The 21,458-nt window shown below is 37.3% G+C and overlaps 1 protein-coding gene across 6 annotated transcripts in view; it reads right to left on the bottom strand.

Moving 5' to 3' along the window:
• Positions 1-21,458, bottom strand: part of COL28A1 (collagen type XXVIII alpha 1 chain) — a 185,470-nt gene that overhangs the window by 161,189 nt on the left and 2,823 nt on the right. For 5 of the 6 annotated variants that reach the window (XM_073238793.1, XM_073238792.1, XM_073238791.1 and 2 more), the window contains exons 2-7: positions 21,095-21,255; positions 19,220-19,776; positions 13,300-13,320; positions 11,678-11,734; positions 10,103-10,156; positions 1,752-1,793 (exon numbers count right to left, since the gene is read on the bottom strand). In XM_073238793.1, the coding sequence (XP_073094894.1) occupies positions 1,752-1,793; positions 10,103-10,156; positions 11,678-11,734; positions 13,300-13,320; positions 19,220-19,776; positions 21,095-21,218 (855 nt within the window). In that variant the 5' untranslated portion in view covers positions 21,219-21,255. The remainder of the gene's footprint in view (positions 1-1,751; positions 1,794-10,102; positions 10,157-11,677; positions 11,735-13,299; positions 13,321-19,219; positions 19,777-21,094; positions 21,256-21,458) is intronic. The other variant, XM_073238794.1, reaches the window with a different exon arrangement.

Raw genomic sequence — 21,458 nt, 5'->3', positions numbered from 1 at the left:
CCCAATTCTGTCCAATATAATGTGAGCCATATATATGTAATTTTAAGTTCCTTAGTAACCACATTAAAGGAAGCAACAATGAACAGGTGAAATTAATTTTGAATAATGTATTTTATTTATCCCAATAGGTCTAAAATACTGTCACTTCAACAATTGACCAGTATAAATAATAACCAGTGAGATATTTTACACTCTTTTTGGTACCACGTCATCACAGTCGGGTGGGTGTTTTACTCCTACAGCACACCACGTTTCAACTGCTCAGTAAACGCATGAGGCTGGTGGCTTCCATGGGCAAGGAAGTGGGAGCCAGTGTCCCTGTTACCTTTCATACAGGCTGTTAACAGTAAACCACTCTAAGCACTCCCTGCTTCTGCTGGTTTCCCCTTCAGTTTCTCATTTAGAGCCATGCCAGATGAGTGTTCCAGACACAGCTCTTGTGTCCTGCACCTTATCTAAAACCTCAGGTGGTGCCCATTACCCAGCAAAGCCCAGGCCTTACAGTGGCACAGAGTACCCGCTCTGGCCTTCAGGCCGCGTCTGACAATACTCCTCTTTAGGCACCCCTCTCACCATTCTGAACACATCACAGTGCCTCAGGTCGCTGCTTACAGCACTCTCCATTTGTCCTCTTCCACTTTTCTGTTCTGTCCTGTCACAGTCCTATCCTCTTTAGGGGTCAATCATATAAAACCTACCCTGATAGTTCCAATCTCCTTTGTGCCCCTAACACTTTGCGCATGCAGCTTTTATAATATTTTGACATTCTGCTTCATATTGCACTTATTTTAAATATCTTCTCTCTCCTAGGAGATAATTAACTTTTCAGAAATATGAGTGCTTTGTCTTAACTTTATCTTCATGTAATACTATGCTTTATATGTAAAAGACATGTTTCTGGAATGAATAATACAAATTTCTGAGTATATTTCCAATGAAATTAAAAAACCTTTTATCAAAAATTTTCATGAAGTTGATTAAAAAATGCCAAGAGGACAGCTTTTAAAACCTCTGGGTCTGAGTCCTGAGCTTCCACCCACAGGGACAAGCCTGTGGAGAAATGTGCCATGGCATCCTTTTTATTTACTATATGTTTCTCTGCTATTAGCTACACAACTGCAATTCCCCAGAAAAAAATGCAAATGAAGAAATTTACTGTGTTTATTTCTCAGTCTCTGATACCTTCTCATGTTAGGGGTAATAAACCAACTAGAATGATCTCTCTTTTTGTCTGTATATTTGGATTTACAAAAGCATAGTTTAGATAATGTATTTTGAATAATGTATTTCATTTATCCCAATAGGTCTAAAATACTGTCACTTCAACATGTGACCAGTATAAATAATAACCAGTGAGATATTTATGCTCTCAGAATTTTAACTTATTCTTTCTCCAAAAAAGCCCACAAAAAGTGAAGCAGTATATATATATATATACATACATATATATATATGTATGTGTATACACACACTATATATTTTTGAAACGTTCACAAATCTCAAATTAAGTATGAAGGACTGTCATGTGGTTGACCACCCTGTCCAGTGGTCACCCCTGGAGAGCAGAGTATTTCCCCCTCGCATTTCCACTTCTAAGATCATATCTGTCTGACTGGCTGTCTGAGTCATCAAGCGTACATGTAGTTATAAATCATTTTTGCACTTGTACTATAGGGGTCAAAAAGATTAATTACAGAATCTTAGCAGACTGAGATGACTTTCTCTGGAAAACATTCCAGTAATGTACGTACCCCTGGGCCTCTTTCTCCAGGTTCCCCTTTTTGAGCATCACCCTGTGACAAACAAAAAACTCAGTCAACATTCCACAGCACTGAAAAGTGACTGATTGCTCCATAAAATGCATTATTCAGAATTCCCAGATTAATAGGTTAACTTAATGGTGAAAAAATTTTTGCCCTTTACCAATGGCATTTTCACCATGCAGTCTAGGGAAGAAAATGGCAGCTCAGATACTCTTTGCCCTTTGAAGCAAAGCCAGATGTGTAGGGCAGAGAATCCAGGTACATTTTCACAGCTTAGGCTAAGTCTTGCATCCTAGTTTAACAATAGAGCCATTGTTCTCAAATACAGCATTGTATCAAATTGGAGTCCGCAACTTTGTCTTCTTGCCATGGGGCTTTGGAATGGTTTCCAAAATTTCCACAAGAGTGACTGCTTGATTTTAGCAAGACTTAGGAAAACATATCATGTGGCACAAAATTACAAGCCAAATAAATATCATGTGGAGAGAAGGAAAAGATGGCAGCATGAGTAGGGTGGTGGAAATCTCCTCCCCAAACCATATATATTATGAAAATACAGCAAATACAACTATTCCTAAAAGAGTGCCCAGAAGATAGAGTACACCAGCCAGGCTACATCTGCGAGAACCCAACATCTCACAGAAAAGGGTAAGATACAAAGCCATGACCGCTGGGCCCCGAGCACTCCCCCCACCCCATCTCACCAGCGGGAAGCAAAGAATCAGAGTGGGGAAGGAGTGGAAGCACAGGACTGCTAAATAATCAGCCCAAGAAATCTGCCCCGGGAGCACAGACACACATTGCATGGTGCTCTCAATATCAGAGGAGTGGAAAAGCAAAATCTAAGACTAAGACTGAGAACAGGTTCCCACAGCCAGCTGTTCTGGGACAAAAGAAAAGCAGGTGCTTTAAAAGTCTTAAAGGGACAAGGGTTTAACAGGTGGACAAAATCGTCCTGGCACACTCAGCCCAGCAGGCTAGGAACTTCAGGTGCCCTAACCCACTGGGTGGCACCACAGCTCCAAGGCCTCTCACAGCAATGGGCATCCTGCCATTCCTTCCCCAGAACAGCACTGCAAGCAAACTGGCTGACCCACCATTGCTGCAGAACAGCTGGGGAGCAGCCCTGCCTACAGCAACAACACAGCTTGACATGGAGGCTTCTCCCTGTGCGTGGCTAACTAGTCCAGACCCAGAGGGTGCTCCCTGCACATGGTTGACCAGCACAGGCAGTGCAGATGGGTGCAGAGTCTGGAAGGCATGAAGGGGCTTTGTTCTCACTGCAGAACATGCGCCACTGGCCTGCAACTCCTGCCAGTGCCCTAGCCCATCCCAAGGGCTTTCCTGCGCATGGAAACTTAGGGGATTAAACCAGAGGCTGCCCCAGTGCACAGTTGAACAGCACAGACAGAGGAGACAGGCGCAGAGACCAAGAAGCATGAAGGGGCCATGTCATTGCAGCAGACACATGTGCTGTTGGCCTGCGACCTCTGCCAGTGCCCCAGGCCATCCTACATGTCACCCTGCCCACAGCAGCCTAGGGAATTAACCCAGACACTGCTCCCTGTGTGTGGTTAACCAGCACAGACAGCAGAGACAGGCAAGGTGACCGACAAGCAGGAAGGGACTTTGTTCTCCCAGCTGACACATGCACCATCAAAAGGCAGAAGAACCTTGTTCAGTCCAAAATCCCTCAAACACCAGAGAGAGGGCTTGGTAAGACTGAAATCACCAATCTTCCTGCAAAATAATTCAAAATAAAAGCCATAAGCATGCTGATGGAGCTACAGAGAAATATTCAAGAGCTAAGGGATGAATTCAGGAGGGACATAACAGAAATGAAACAAACGATGAAAGGATTTAAGAGCAGCCTGGATGAGGTGGAAGAGACTGTTAATAGAATAGAAATCAGAGAACAGGAATAGAGAGAAGCTGAGGCAGAGAGAGATAAAAGGATCTCCAGGAATGAAAGAATATTAAGAGAACTATGTGATCAATCCAAATGGAACAATATTTGCATTATAAGGGGTACTAGAAGAAGAAGAGAAAGAAAAAGGGATAGAAAGTGTCATTGAAGAAATAATTGCTGAAAACTTCCCATCTGGGGAAAGAAATAGTCTCCCAGACCATGGAAGTCCACAGAACTTCTAACACAAGGGACCCAAGGAGGACAACACCAAAACATATAATAATTAAAATGGCAAAGATCAAAGACAATGACAGAGTATTAAAGGCAGACAGAGAGAGAAAAAAGATTACCTACAAAGGAAAATCCATCAGGCTATCATCAGACTTCCCAGAAAGGAATGGCATGATATATTCAATGCAATGAAACAAAAGGGCCTTGAACCAAGAGTACTGTATCCAGCAATATTATCATTTAAATTTTAAGGAGGGATTAAACAATTCCCAGATAAACAAAAGGTGAGGGGATTTATCTCCCACAAACCATCTCTACAATGTATTTTAAAGGGACTGCTCTAGATGGAAGTAGGCCTAAGGCTAAATAGCTTTCACCTGAGAAAATAAAACCACAGCAAAGAAAGTAGACTAACCAAATACTAACTAAATGCAAAATAAAATCAGCTATCCACAAATTCAGTCACGGGAAACACAAAGAGTACAGATTAAAACACCTAACATTTAAAGAGTGGAGAAGGAAGAAAAAGAAAGGAGAGAAATAAAGAATCATCAGACTGTGTTTATAATAGCATAATAAGTGAGTTAAGTTAGATAGTTAGATAGTAAAGAAGCTGCCCTTGAACCTTTGATAACAACGAATCTAAAGCCTGCTATGGCAATAAGTACATATCTATTGATAATTACCCTAAGTATAAATGCACTGAAGGCAACAATCAAGACACAGAGTAATAGAATAGATAAAAAAGCAAGACCCATCTGTATGCTGCCTACAAGAGACTCACTTCAAACCCAAAGACATACACAGACTAAAAGTGAAGGGATGGAAAAAAATATTTCATGCAAACAATAGGGAGAAAAAAGCAGGTGTTGTGTCAGACAAAATAGATTTCAAAACAAAGAAAGTAACAAGAGACAAAGAAGGACATTACATGATGATAAAGGGGTCAGTCCAACAAGAGGATATACCATTATAAATATCTATGCAACCAACACAGGAGCACCTACAAATGTGAAACAAATACTAACAGAATTAAAGGAGGAAACAGAATGCAATGCATTCATTTAGGAGACTTCAACACACCATTCACTCCAAATGACAGATCAACCAGACAAAAAATAGGTAATGACACAGAGGCACTAAACAACACATTAGAACAGATGAACCTAACAGACATCTATAGAATATTTCAGCCAAAAGCAGCAGGATACAAATTCTTCTCAAGTACACATTGAACATTTCTCAGAATAGGCCACATACTAGGCCACAAAAATAGCCTCAGTAAATTCAAAAAGATTGAAATTCTACCAACCAACTTCTCAGATCACAAAGGTATAAAACTAGAAATAAATTGTACAAAGAAATAAAAAACGTTCACAAATATATGGAGGTTTAACAACATGCTCCAAAATAATCAATGGATCAATGACCAAATTAAAACAGAGATTAAGCAGTACATGGAGACAAATGAAAACAACAGCACAATGCCCCAACTTCTGTGGGACATAGCATGGCAGTTCTAAGAGGAATGTATATAGCAGTCCCGACCTATATAAAGAAGGAAGAACAATCCCGCATGAATAGTCTAAATTCACAATTACTGAAACTAGAGAAAGAAAAACAAATGAGGCCCAAAGTCAGCAGAAGGAGGGACAGAATAAAGATCACAGAAGAAATAAATAAAATTGAGAAGAATAAAACAATAGAAAAAAATCAGTGAAACCAAGAGATGGTTCTTTGAGAAAATAAACAAAATAGATAAATCCCTAGCCAGACTTATTTAGAGAAAAAGAGAATCTACACATATAAACAGAATCAGGAATGAGAAAGGAAATATCACGATGGACACCACAGAAATACAAAGAATTATTAGAGAATACTATGAAAATCTATATGCTAACAAGCTGGATAACCTAGAGGAAATAGACAACTTTCTAGAAAAATACAACCTTCCAAGACTACAAGGAAGAAACAGAAAATCTAAACAGACCGATTACCAGCAACGAAGTCGAATCAGTAATCTAAAAACTACCCAAGAACAAAACACCCGGGCAAGATGTATTCACCGCTGAATTTTATCAGACATATAGAGAAGACATAATACCCATTCTCCTTAAAGTTTTTCAAAAAATAGAAGAGGAGGGAATACTTCCAAAGTCATTCTATGAAGCCAGCATCACTCTAATACCAAAACCAGGCAAAGACACCACAAAAAAAAAGAAAACTACAGACCAATATCCCTAATGAACATAGATACAAAAATACTCAACAATATTTTAACAAACCAAATTCAAAAATACATCAAGAGGATCATACACCATGACCAAGTGAGATTCAACCTAGGGATGCAAGGATGGTACAACATTCAAAAATCCATCAACATTATCCACCACGTCAACAAAAAGATGGACAAAAACCACATGATCATCTCCATAGACATTGAAAAAGCATTCAACAAAATTCAACATCTATTCATTATAAAAACTCTCAACAAAATGGGTATAGAGGGCAAGTACCTCAACATAATAAAGGCCATATATGAGAAACCCACAGCCAACATCATACTTAACAGTGAGATGCTGAAAGCTTTTCCTCTAAGATCAGGAATAAGACAAGGACGCCCACTCTCCCCACTTTTATTCAACATAGTACTGGAGGTCCTAGCCATGACAGTCACACACACAAAGAAAAAAAGGCATCCAGATTGGTAAAGAAGTTAAACTGTCCCTGTTTGCAGATGACATGATATTGTACATGAAAACCCTACAGAATCCACTCCAAAACTACTAGAACTAATATCTGAATTCTGCAAAGTTGCAGGATACAAAATTGATACACAGAAATCTGTGGCATTCCTATACACCAACGATGAACTAGCAGAAAGAGAAATCAGGAAAATGATTGCATCCACAATTGCATCAAAAAAAATAAAATACTTAGGAATAAACTTAACCAAGGAAGTGAAAGACCTATACCCTTAAAACTACAAGACACTCTTAAGAGAAATTAAAGAGGACACTAATAAATGGAAATTCATCCCATGCTCTTGGGTAGGAAGAATTAATATTGTCAAAATGGCCATCCTGCCTAAGGCAATCTATAGTTTCAATGCAATCCCTATCAAAATACTGAGAGCATTCTTCAACAAAGTGGATCAAATAGTTCTAAAATTCATATGGAACCACAAAAGACCCTGAATAGCCAAAACAATCCTGAGAAGGAATAATAAAGCTGGGGGTATTATGCTCCCCAACTTCAAGCTCTACTACAGTGCCACACTAATCAAGACAATTTGGTACTGGCACAAGAACAGACCCAAAGACTAGTGGAACAGAATAGAGAGTCAAGATATTAACCCAAGCATAGATGCTCAATTAATATATGATAAAAGAGCCATGGATATTCAATGGGGAAATGACAGCCTCTTCAACAGCTGGTGTTGGCAAAACTGGACAGCTACATGCAAGAGAATGAAACTTGATTACTGTCTAACTCCATACACAAAAGTAAACTCAGAATGGATCAAAGACCTGAATGTAAGTCATGAAACCATAAAACTCTTAGAAGAAAACATAGGCAAAACTCTCTTGGACATAAACATGAACAACTTCTTTATGAACACATCTCCACAGGAAAGGGAAACAAAAGCAAAAATGAACAAGTGGGACTATATCAAACTAAAAAGCTTCTGTAAAGCAAAGGACACTATCAGTAGAACAAAAAGGCATACTACAGTATGGGAGAGTATATTCATAAATGACATATCCGATAAGGGGTTGACATCCATAATATACAAAGAGCTTATGCACCTCAACAAACAAAAAGCAAATAATCCAATTAAAAAATGGGCAGAGGAGCTAAGCAGACACTTCTTGAAAGAAGAAATTCAGATGGCCAACAGGCACATGAAAAGATGCTCCATGTTGCTAATCATCAGAGATATGCAAATTAAAACCACAATGAGATATCACCTCACACCAGTTAGGATGGTCAACATCCAAAAGACAAACAACAACAAATGTTGGCAAGGATGTGGAGAAAGGGGAACCCTCCTAAGCTGCTGGTGGGAATGTAAATTAGTTCAACCATTGTGGAATGCAGTTTGAAGGTTCCTCAAAAAACTAAAACTAGAAATACCATTTGACCTAGGAATTCCACTCCTAGGAATTTACCCTAAGAATGCAGGATCCCAGTTTCAAAAAGACATATGCACCCCTATGTTTATCACAGCACTATTTGCAATAGGCAAGAAATGGAAGCAACCTAAGTATCCATTAGTAGATGAATGGATAAAGAAGATGTGGTACATATACACAATGGAATATTGTTCAGCCATAAGAAGAATACAAATCCTACCATTTGCAACAACATGGATAGACCTAGAAAGTTTTATGCTCAGTGAAATAAGCCAGGCGGAGAAAGACAAGTACCAAATGATTTCATTCATCTGTGGAGTATAAGAACAAAGAAAAAACTGAAGGAACAAAACAGCAGCAGAATCACAGAACCCAGGAATGGACTAACCATTATCAAAGGGAAAGGGACTGGGGAGGATGGCTGGGAAGGGAGGGATAAGGGGAATAAGTGGTGTTATGATTAGCGCACATAATGTAGGGGGCATGGGGAAGGCAGTATAGCACAGAGAAGGCAAGTAGTGACTCTGTAGCATCTTACTACACTGATGGACAGTGGCTGTAATGGGGTATGTGGTGGGGACTTGATAGTGGGGGGAATCTAGTAACCACAATGTTGCTCATGTAGTTGTATATTAATGATACCAAAAAAAATTTTTTTAATACATATAAATAAATAAAAATAAATGACATGTGAGCATAGACTTATAACAACTCTTGAACAAAGCAAAAAGAAGACATTGTGGCATCAATTTGGACCAATAGCATGTGAGTGTAGGGCTGTATGCATGTCCTTGTGTGTGTATTGTAAACTCACCCAACAATACTCCTTGACAAGCAGGCATTTGGCAAAAATACTTTCATGCATGTAACTTATTATATTATCTCCCTAAATATATTCTCAGAAACAGAGTTATTGGGTAAAAATTTTGACTATTTGAATGCTACTTAGGCAGTACTTAATTGCTTTCCAAAATGCTGTGCCTACCTTTGCAATAAAGAGCAAACCACTTTTATCACCACATTGCTATCACTAGTTATTATTTTGATGTTGCTTTGTTACCTACTGTAAGAAATGTTTTTGCAAATTGGAAACAGAAAAGAAACAAACATTGTAAACTAGAAAATTGCTCTCTGACAAACAGCCTACCCAACAACACTGGACTCCAAAGTTTGTAAAATGTGAATAATTAGTATTAAAGGATACTTCATTGTCTCTATTTAAATTTCATTCACTATCCAGTGAAATTAAACATTTACTAGTTTTACTTCCTCTCTTGAAAATTGTTTGTGTCCTTTGATCATTTAATTACTAGAGGTTTGATGTTGTCTCATCTGTTTTGTAGTCTTGGCCAATACAGAAAGTAACACAGTCCATTGTATTTGATGAAAATATTTCCCAGTATGTTTTCCTCTGTATTTTAATTATTAGTTTTCATTATGCAGAATATTGTCTTAAAATTTGGAGTAGTTATATTGCTAATCTCTCTCCTGTGATTCCTTGAGCTGCTCTTGAACTTGGAAGACCATAAGACTATCATCCTAACCATGATCTGATTTTTAAAATAATAATTGAGGACTTTTTAAAAATGTGTACACAAAGAAAAAAATTGAGGAAATGCCTGAAAATGGTCTAGGAGTAAGAGACAATCTGGTGTTTTTTTTCTATTATTATCATAGGTCTGTTATGTATAAAGTGGGTGTATAAAAACATAAGAGCCAACATCAATCTGATATGGGATATCTGTTAGTAATTCATTGACCATTGTGGTAATTAATTTGGGCCACCATTACTTATGTACAATTTTCTATATTTTTCCATATCTCTAGGTTTCCTACAGTTGTTGAGTAAAATAGTTGTCATATGTTACTTAGAATTTTGTAAATGCAAACTAACACAAGCCAGATAGATAGAGTAGGAAATGCGCATCCTATATTCTTTACAGAAATCATCAGATTTTTGGCATTGACAGATGCTGCAATGCTCTTTGTTTTCTTAATTTTTGTTCTTTAAATAAATCTAAAAGGCGATATGCTGGTTTAAAGGAAATATCTTTATGCATTACCAGGTTTCCTTTTGGTCCTCGCTCTCCTTTGATACCTGGGTTTCCATGTGTACCCTGAAAGCAAAGGGGAAAATATGATATTGAACAGGGCATCCTACTAGTTTCCTACACCTTGTAATAATTTCTAATTAGATTCATCCCATAAAATGAGGGAAGACTGTGAAAAGCTTTACATGCACATCAGAGATTCAACTCTGATCTCTCCTTATCTCCACACCAGGAAGACTGCACAGTCTTGAGTAGGCAGATTCTCTACATTTGCCCTAAAGAGGATAATTTCTCCCTCTTCCTGATGTCCAAGGGACAATCTCAAAAGATGAGAGAAGAGAGTTCTTTAATCTTGTTCCAGAATGCATTTTGTTTTCCCATTCTCAAACTGCCAAAAAGCTTGCTTTTCTCAGAACTGATTTTGGGGACATTCAATAAATGTTAAATAACACAGTTCTATGGCTACCCATTAAAACAGTACAGTAATCTCCAACAACACTGAGTGACTAAATGATCAGATTAGTTCAGCAACTATAAACTATCTTCCTGTTTATTCCAAACCATAATTGAATATCCCAAGTAAACCTTCCCTAGTCAATCTCTTGATGTAACAAGTATAAACTAAGACTTCATAGGAAGAGAAGTTTAGAAACCAGCTTCTACTCTCTTCCACATTATCATGTAATGTATCCTACTTATATTTTGAAGAAAAAAAAAGACAAACACTCCCTTGATTGGTGGAATGGTTTGAAAAAAAAACTCCAGATACAAGAATTAGTTCAAAACTTGTATCCATGCATTTTTGTGAAATATCTCTACTAGGCTTTTGGCCTCTAAGTTTTGAGATCACATGTAAATGGAATAGTGAATTGCAGTATGGATGCATCTAATGATATGAGTCAGAGGAATGCTCAGCATCTCCAGTCATCATGATGTCATTGCAAATGCCCTCCCAGTATAGACATGGTACCTACCAGATATTAGGCCAGAATATAAAGGAAGTTCTCCTTTTGGGATTCTCTTTTCAAGTACTGAGTCACTGTAAATCCTGCTATTTACCTCTGGCTTCCAAGTGGTTACTTCCACTTCATTAATTCACTCTATTCCCCAAAGCTTCCTGACCAGCTTCCTCCTGGCCAGGCCACACAGTGTTGTCTGTGGATACAGTGAAGCCACAGTTAACTTCCAGGGAGGTTTGTGCCACTTGCTTCTGGGTGGGATAGGATAAAGTTTTGCCTAAAGCACTGAGGATTTGCATGATCTCTTTTTCTAAAATTTCAGTTCAGGATTGAGAAATTCTGGCCTCGGTTACCACATTGGAAGTGATGCTGAAATATCCTTTGTGAAAACAACTTCATCATTTTGAACCAAATCTACCCTTAGTTCAGGTCAGCACAATCCTAGGCTTATTTCTAAGGGCAGAATGTATCCCATTAGGAATAAAAGAAAGAAACAGCATTTCCATTTTTGCTGCTATTTGTACACAACTACCTTCCAACAGCACAGAACAGCCCTAGTGTTTTCAAGTGTGAGTGGAGCTGTCATCTTCCTGACTTGATCCAAAGTGCAAAGTAGAAATATACTCACGGGAGGCCCTGGATCACCTGGATCCCCCTTCTCACATTCACAGATCTTGTGTTCACACTGAATCAATAATGAAATACAATTAACACACAGTGGAATATAACATTTAAAATCTCATTCAGTAAATAACTAAATAGAACACTCCCTTGCAGAAATTGTACCTTGCGAATTTATGAAGATTTTGCAGCTCCCTATTAAATTCTAGGAAAACTCAGATCTAGTAAGAGCCAGCTAATAGGGTATTATTAAACATTTCCATGATTAAATAAAATAGAACTCCCATCCCATATATAACATCTAGTTGCCACTTAAGAGGGGAAAATAAAAATTTTCAGTGGATTTTTGGAATTTCTACTGTTTCTCTTATATAACACATCAAAGCTCAATAATACAGAAATAAATACTTTACTCAACAAAGGAAAACATTTACTCTATACCATATTTTATCAATTTCAAGATGCACATTTTTCTTCAATATCTCTGAAATCAGATGAGTTTTATATGAATCAGGCCTGATTATGATGAAATTTTTATTTCCTTCACATGCACTTCAAAATTCACAGAATGGAATGAAGGAAAGCTCCAGGAACCCTACTGGAGCCCTCTCCAGAAATGCTTCATCGCCAAGCTCCTGATGGCACAGAGGCCGGCATTGTGTGGAAAAACAAGGGCAAAAGTGACTCCAAGACAAAAAGTGATTTAGACTCAGGATTTGAAGAAGTTTTAGAAATAACCAATTTAGTTTGCTTATATTCTCCCTTAATGTATGTAGAAAAGTGATAGAAGATTTTAAAAATATGTATCTAATTAAATCTAAAAGGACTATTACCCTAAGTATAAAATGAAAATTGCTGTTGTTGAGAAGTTACTATATCATAGTTTAATTGGCAGAGTTTTTTTCCTGTCTTAATGGCACATAAAATAACGGTGTAACTTAGCAAGTATAATTCAGTAAGACCTGGTGCTCTAGAAGGTTTGGTTGGCTCCTCATATATTTTGCAATACTACCTATTAATTTCCTGATGTTAGATAAGCGGTTTATAGAACAAAGCTCAGATGTTCCTAACTACATTAAGAAATGCATGTCTAGTACTGGAGTCCTCAGCAAGCTGATGAGCATCTACCGTGCTAAATACTTTCCAACCCACACTGACCAGTGTACTTTGCCACCTGGTCTAGTTGCTACCATCAGGAAGGAGAATGAGCTTAAAGTCAATCATTAGGCAGCAGGGGGTGACTGAGCTCTGCCTCTGAGGAACAGAGGCCTAACCCTGGCCAATACCACACACCTCCCTAGGTGGAACACCCCCATGAGTAGCTGGTGTCAGAGACATGCTTAGAATAAAGGAAGTCATATCAAAGTAAGCAAACAATATGCCATCTGCTTACAATTGATTTCTAAAATCATATTAAATATTTCTTACTTTTTAAACACTTTCCAGTCTGCAGTAGATATGGTGGCATAAAAGAAATCAGATGACTGCCTCAAAATAGAGGGGCTTGTTGTAAAAAGAATTAAGCATTTTTATTTAGTCACGCTGTATCTTCTAATGTGATTTATAATACTGATTTGGTTATGCAAACTTTTAGAGGAATTCACAGTAATCAAAGCATGTGGTGCTTACCTTCTTTTCAAATAAGATATCCTAGGAGGGAAAAAAGAATGAAACATTAACTCAATTCATGGTTCTGCTACCACCTTCTTATTAGCCTTAATTATTCCCTATGGGATATGCAATTTCCAAGAAGAATAGCAATTCAGCCTTTTTATCCTTGTAAAAGCAATAAAGTCTACCAGCCAACCACCCAGGGAACATTCTGAGTCATATAATAATCAGTCATAATGAGAAATTTCCCACTTCTGCTTACAAAGACTTAGGCAGAATACATAAATGTATATTTTATTTTATTTTTTCATCTCTATACATATGTGCACTTGTTTTTCAGCATTAAAACATTAACTTTAAGGTAATAATGTCATTAACTGTTAGGGAACCTTAGAAGTCAATCAGGTGTAACCTCTCATTTGCTATAAGGAAACCTGGGTCAGCAGTGCTGTGACTTGCCCAAGGTCACACGCTTGGGCTGAGCCACCTGACCAAGTTCAGTGCTTCTTCATACTTAACCACACAGGAATGAATTAACCAGAATATTTTTCAAAATGGGTTCATATTCATAATTTTAGAGAAACTCAAAACCTGGTTTTTGTCCAACAGCTAGGCCTCACTATCCCACGTCAGGTCAATGGGGTTCTACCAGACAGGTGTACACTGGAGGCCATGTCTGAAGTCAAATACTGGAAAGAAATTAGCATATGTTTCTAGATAGAATTATTGCTCTCTTAAGGTAGAAATTATGAGTCAAACCATTGCATTATGACTGAACCAAAAGAGGCAATCTGCATATGAGAAAAAAAACAAATAAAAAACACTAGACTATTTGTTGCAAGATACTAAAAATGACATCATGAGGAAGTTAAGGATAAGTCAGAGTTGTACCTTTTTGGAGGATTCCACATCCCTTTAGTTTTGTTTTACTGCTTTTTATTTCCATACAAACTAATAGCATAGAGGGACAATACAGTAAAATGCTTTCAGTGGCTCTTGTGATTAATGGGAGGAAAACTTAGGGGAAAATATTAGTTTAATTAATTCAAGTGTTATAAATGGATTTTATTTTGCTTCTACCATTAACCAGCCATGTGGCCTTGGGCAAGTCCTATAATCCTTCTGGGTATTTTCCACATACATAAAATGAGAAGTTTTGATGAAATGGTCTCAGAAGTCATAAAACTCCAGCCACAGACTCTACAAAATTCAGTCTCACCTATATTCTTTTTTTTCTCTTCCATCCACCTCCTTGACACCCCAGTGATATTAAATTACTAGCCATTTAAATCCAAGCTGAGAGCAGATGAGACTTGTATCTGTAAGAAGTAGTACATCTATGGAGAAATGGTACACTGACAGACTCAATACAAAATGGCATTCCCCCTCTCTAGAACACTTGGCTGTGCCCAGAAAGCTGACAATGTGTAGACTTTAGCTATAGGCTACCCGGACAAGTCCTTATTTCTACTGTTATCCTGACGTCCCTTCCAGACATACCCTAGAGAAATTCTTGTTCCTTGTATATTTCAGCATTTGTTTTTAATAGTGAAAAATTGGAAATAACTAAAATATCTATCAATACTACAATGAGTCAATAAGTGAAATACTAATTGGCAAAATGAATGGATTGGACCTACACATTTCAACATAGAAAAATCTCCAAAACATTAAGTGAGAAACCATCTTACAAATGGATATATAAAATATGATCCAAATTATGAAAATATTTAAAACACATGTCAGAATCTTGTTTTTTTCTAGGAGGAAGCTAGGGAAAAGGAATTCAAGAGACAATAAGTCAATGAATAATTCAAGTCAAATTGTGATTTTTAAAACAACGACTGAAATAAAGAAAAATTCAAAGTTTTGTCACTTTAGAAGCTTTTTATGATAAGCAATATCCTTCTATTATCCAACATCTGTTTTTAAACTCATGAATTTAGGTGCTTCTGTGCTTGGTATGTAATTTTACACTTTTTTCCAGCTCTCTGGAAATTTAATTTCTGCTTTGCCATATTATTCCTTAAAAATATGTGCCATGAGGCTTAAAACCATAACAACACAACTAATTATTTCTGGAAGTCATTTGATGTTGTGTTTGTTGGAATTCATATTTCTATGGAAACAAAAATGGACCCAAAACTGTACAATAGACAAGACTGTTTCAAACAAAGAACAAAGCTCCATCCCTAGGGGCACTTCTAGTCTATCGGCCCAGAGAACAGTGCAGAGCAAGCAGCGTGGGACAGAGGAGCTAGGTGTGTGGGGAGGGAGGGTAACATGATGCTTCTCAGAATAGGTGGGTTTTCTGGGTAAGTTCAAGGAGAGGAATGCAAAGGACCAACTCATTGATGGAATGCTGTTCTTCCTATATGTCAAAGTTTATGAGGAAAAAAGTCATAAAGATTAGTGTAGGTGGTAAGACAAAGGAAGCGCATTTAAAATGAGTGGACTGAAGGGCTCACATGGACAGAGCTGGACACCTTGGAAACTAGTGAGGGCTTTCACTTGGGCAGAGAGGAAGGCCGTGTGGAGAACAGCTGAGAGAACATGGTCAAAGCAGGGGAAGGGCATGTTCACTTACGATCTAGGTGGAGACTGCAGTTTAACTGGAAAAGATAGAGACAGACTCTCCCTCGAGCAAAAGAAGGTACATTTTAACAATGGAGTCAAGTTTTATGATGTGTACGTGAAAGGAGGAGGCTAGGACGGAGTAGCCAACTGGGGATTGAGTATGAGTTCAGTGCTAGGAGGAGGGGACAGAAATGTAAGGAAGGTGCCAAAGTTACTAGCATGATAGTAAATGGGAGGAGAATAAAGATCTTACTTAGTAACAAGGATTACAAACTCTATGGCAATAAATATTTGCAACTTAATACAGTAGCCAAATAGCCACTACAAAATCTGAGAGAACAGAAATAAGGCACCAAACAGAGGAAGCCATGAAAAAATGTGAAATAAACTGTAATTAAGTAATCAAGCATAGGTTTCTAAGATGATATAGAAATAATCACATTGATTCCTTCTTAGTATGTGAGTGGGGGGACACACTAAATTTATATTTTTCTTAATACTCTTCAGAATAAGAACAATTGGTCACAGTCTTTAGTCCCATAATGGTTTTTTAAATATTTAATATCAGAAATGATAGAGAAAATAACTTATTTTGATCTCCACATATACTCTCTTACTCTTCTAAAGGACAAAATAATATGTATGGTAGATTGTTTCTTATTAACACTGTTGTGTAAATCTTAATAAATAGCATTAAAAATATTTTACATATCCTCTTTAGTTTAGAATCTCAGATCTCTCGGGGAATTCAAAACTGGAAAATTTCATGGGTTTCTTACCTAATAATTTCTACTAGAAGTGTTGTGGAATGTGTAGTGATTCCTTGATTTGTCTCATATCCATTAAATTCAACAGAAGACTACTCAGTAAAAAGGAATAAACTATCACCATTCAAAGATATTACAATATTATTGACTGAATTCCCTATGCTGTACTTTTCATTCCTGTGACTTATTTTCTATGGTGACAGCTGGTAACTACACTTACTGTGGTGAGCATTTCATAATGTATATAATTGTTGAAGCACTATGCTGTACACCTAAAACCAATATTGTATATCAATTGTACTTCAACTTTAAAACAATTCTTTCTAAAAAACACACAAAATGACTTATCAGTAATGTAATGTTAATATAGTTTTTTGTTGTTGTTGTTAAAGAATAAACTGCTGATACAAAAAACAACCCAGATGAACTTCAAAATCATTTTGCTGGGGATAAGAAGCCTGACACAAAAAGAATACTGTACACTGTACACTTTATTTATATAAAATTCTAAAAAGTGTACACTAACCTAGAATGACAAGAATTAGATCAGTAGCAGAGGCAAGGCAAGGCTATATTGCAAAGAGGCATGGGGAAACTTCTGGGGGTAATGGAAATGGTCTATATCCTAATTGTGCTGGTACTTTTGAAAACATACATCTATCAAAACTCTTGGAATTGTGTAGTTTAAATAGATGCAGTTTTGTACTTAAATTATACCTAATTAGCTTATTCTTTAAAGGCAACTACATATTTATTTCAAAATAAAAAGTTTAAAAATTCAACCAGAAATGTAATAGAAATAGATGAGGAATTTTTGAACCATCTGACCAAGAATCATGTCCTGCCTCCTACAAGGCGGCAATTTGAAACAGTGAAGAACCTAGTGAGCCCTTTGGATACTGGAAGTGTTTGAAAAGGAGCCTCTCCCCCTAAGCGGTGGCTTGTTCACAGAACTCCCATCTGAACAAACATGCAGAAGTCCCAGGATGCTAAGGAAAAGCAGGGTAGTCAGCAAGCCTGGTCATTTTCTGGGTTCCTCAGAAACAGACAAAAAGTTCTGCTTCAAGCCTGCTGCCAAGAGCCCGTGTTCTCAGTTAGGCAGGAGCTCTCGGTGAGGGTTTGTCTGCAGGGAGCCTTCTGAGCCTGCACATCTGGCCAAACAAGGGGCTCCTTGTCCCTCATCTTCTATAGTCAGCAGCTGGCGACTCATTATCACAACTCCAGGGTTCTCTCCTGCACATGCTGGGATTTTCTAAGTCCACTAGTAAGGACTCCTTAAATTACGGCACAGGTAGGGCCAGGCAGTTAGCCAGACACCCCTGCATGTTTCCCTTTGATGCAAAAGAGATGCTCAGAGTGAGCACTCACCCAAGCACCCTGGGAGCTGGGCCCACCATTTCTGTTCTCACCAGAACTCTCCCCAGCCACCCCAAAGTCCAGGGCAAAAAAGGCTAGAAACAACAGAAACTTTGGAGGAAAGTTATTGCTTAACTGTTTCCAAGCAATTCTGATTACAGGTATGTACACTCTGGAGTTTGCCTGTCCTTCAATTTTCAGCTATAAAATGAAGATAATAATAGTACGGATATTTTAAGATTATTGTGAACAATGAATAAAATAAAATATGTACTCAGAGCAATGTTTAATACACTGAGCACTCAAGATATTATAACTATTATTTAGATTAAACTCAGCAGCTCCTGCTAAAAACAACAGATAAAAAAATAAGAGTAATATTGGAGAAAAGGATTGGCAGAAGGGGCAAAAGGGCAAAACAATCTCGGGAATAAGGCCTGAGATTTTTTGCAACCTATAGAAGAGAGCCATATGAAATGCTCAGTCCCTAAAGAACACATTTGCCTTGCCCTCTTCTCAAGAAAGCAAACAAAGTCAGTATTTTTAAGAAAATCAATTTTCAGCTTTTACCTAATCAACCATATTTTCTCCAGGAGTGTGTTTCTTGAGAAATAATGTGAAGAGGGATTTCATTTTGATTCCTTTGTCTTGTGTTTTTTCAAGCAGCAAGGCACACACACAGCTGGGCAATCATCAGTGAAAAGCATTGATAACAGCTAACAATCATAACTAACGTAACAACTGTCAAATCAAGAGACCCTCATGGATCTGATGGGAGAAACTGTTGGGTGACTGCAGGTTGCAGGGGTTGTAAATTGGATGGCTCTGTTAACGCCTAAGGAAGAAGATAACAGGAACAGAATATGGCAGTAGGTAAGACAGAGTCCAAAATAATTCTGCAGTTGTGGAATGGGAAAAGACCAACTTAATACAAATATAGCCAACCACAAATTGAGCACAAATGGGATGTACGTCAGGAGCCTGCGATGTGCGATTGCAGCATGGGCTAGCAATAATGTTCGGAATGCACTTCCAGGGAATGAGCCTGGTACTTTCCCAGTTCATCTGGTCTAAAGGAAGTGGAGACTTAAGAAAGATTCTCCTCTCTGTTTCCAAGATGAATTTTTTTCTTTTATCTTTTTGATCCCATATCTATGCTTACAGAATTTGTAACTAACATATCAATATTATGATGTGAAGAAAAAAATAAATATAAAACCAACCTATTAAATACCTACCAGGCGATCCTGAATTTTATCTACAAGGGTTGGATCACTTAACAGTAGAATGGGTTCATTGGATGAATCCCCAGATATCAAACGAAGTTTGGCTTCATTGACAACAGTGGAAAGTCCAATGGTGATAAATAATATTCCTGCAGTTCTGGCATCTTCAGAAATACTTTGAACATCTGGATTCTTTGGATGGTCAATGCCATCAGTCATCAGCAAAGCCACTTTCACACCATCCTTACGTCCTTCTCTCCTAAGCAGCCTAGTGGCATTGGTGATAGCATAATAAGAAAAGGTACCTTGCCCAATGAAATTCATAGACTTGACTCTCTGTTTAAAGGTCTGCAGATCCTTCCAGGAAGAAAAAGGTGGATCAATTTGGACAGAGCTGCTAAACTGAAGGGCTGCCAGTTTGATGTCATATTTCAAGGAGTAAACTGATGTCAACTGGAAAACTCTGTCACTCAAGCTATGCACAAAATCTTTCTGTTTATCAAAGAGAACAAGTTTAGAACTTTCAGAGCTGTCCACAATGAAGACAACATCTATGAAGCAAGTGGAGTCTGAAACAGAACAAATAGGTTAGGCACAACACTTATCCACACTCATGAAACAACTTTGCATAATGAAAGCCCTAAAGTGATGTGTTGTGTATTATTTGTTTTTGAGAAGAGAGGGAAGTGAAAAGGAGAGGCGCATGGAGATAGGGCTTAAATTGAAGAAAACTAAATCTCCCGCAAGTTTATAAATTCTTTTCGTCTTGTAAAATCATGCAAGTCAAAAGCAAACAAATAAACAAAATACTATATATTCTGAGCATCTTCCCAAAATAAAATCTGCTTAAACTGGGGAAAAAAAGAATTGCATTATAGTTTAAAAATTCAACACATATTGGGCAAAATTGTCCAGAAGTAAATAATACTCTGCCTAATTGTCAGGTTGTGGGTCATATTGGTGAGGCCCCATCTTGTTTTGGTGTGTTTTTTGTTTCTTACTCTTTTCAAATGACTGTACACATTACACTGTAGCAACAGTAAGGGAAAAAGAAACTTTAAAAGTAGAAAACTTAAGTGTGAATCCTGACTCTGTATCTTACTAGTTAAGTTGCCTGTGGCCTTGAGTTTGTCACTTAACCTTGCTGGGCCTCAATTTCTTTATGAGAGTGGCTTTCTCTGTTATGCCCATTTTACAAGGCTACTATGAGGCTCAAATGAGATAATAAATGTAAAAATATCCTACAAAACTCTAAAAACTGATGTTTTTACAAGTATGCTGTATAAATATATAGGGTGTATTATTACCATAATATATATCAAAATAGAATGTCACATATATGTATGTAGTGTGCTATTTTCATCAACTGCTATTTGGAAAAATTCATATTAGTGGTTTAAGAGGCTAAACTAACACAGGCAAACCTCGTTTTATTGCACTTTCCAGATGCTGGGTTTTTTACAAACTGAAGATATGGGGCAATCCTGAATTAAACAAGTCTATAGGCACTGTATTTCCAACAGCATCTACTTGCTTCATATCTCTGTGTCACATTTTTGCAATACCTTAAACATTTTCATTATCATTTGTTATGATCTGTGATCAGTGATTATGATTCACTGAAAGCGCAGATGATGGTTAGCAAATTTTTAGCAATAAAGTATTTTATGATTAAGGTATGTCCTTTTTTTTAGATGTAATACTATTGCACATTTAATAGACTGCAGTATATCTTGAGCATAATTTTTGTATGCACTAGGAAACCAAAAAATTCACTTGACTCTTTTTATTGAAATATTCACTTCATTGCAGTGGTCTTGAAAGGAACCTGCAATATTTCTGAGGTATGCCTGTGATTAAAAACAAAACAAAACATTTTTTTTTTACCCTGGAGATCATTTTTCCTTGCAAGTAAATTGGACTTCAATCCTTTCTTTCTTTGTCCATATGTTGTTTGACTCATAAAAGCTGGCAAAAGCAGGAGATAAAAGACAAAATGTTTGTTCCACATTATGGTAGATTGTGAAAAATCATCTGCCTTGTAGCACCTTTAATAGAAAATCAGTTATAAATACATTAATAGAATAGTGTTTGCGATTTTTAATTTCAAGTCAGCTGAATTAAAAACTGGTAGGTAACAAGAGAAAAGGGTTTGCATTCCTGTTCATAGAACAATAGCCATATTGAGATTTTAGAAGTTTTTAATCCAAATAAATCGTAGCATCACAGCCAAACATTTATCAGTGAATAT

This window comes from Manis javanica, chromosome 6 (genome assembly GCF_040802235.1).
Source record: "Manis javanica isolate MJ-LG chromosome 6, MJ_LKY, whole genome shotgun sequence".
Lineage (NCBI taxonomy): Eukaryota > Metazoa > Chordata > Mammalia > Pholidota > Manidae > Manis > Manis javanica.
The sequence above is the reverse complement of the archived record's forward strand: the minus strand, read 5'-3'. Positions and strand labels throughout refer to the sequence as shown.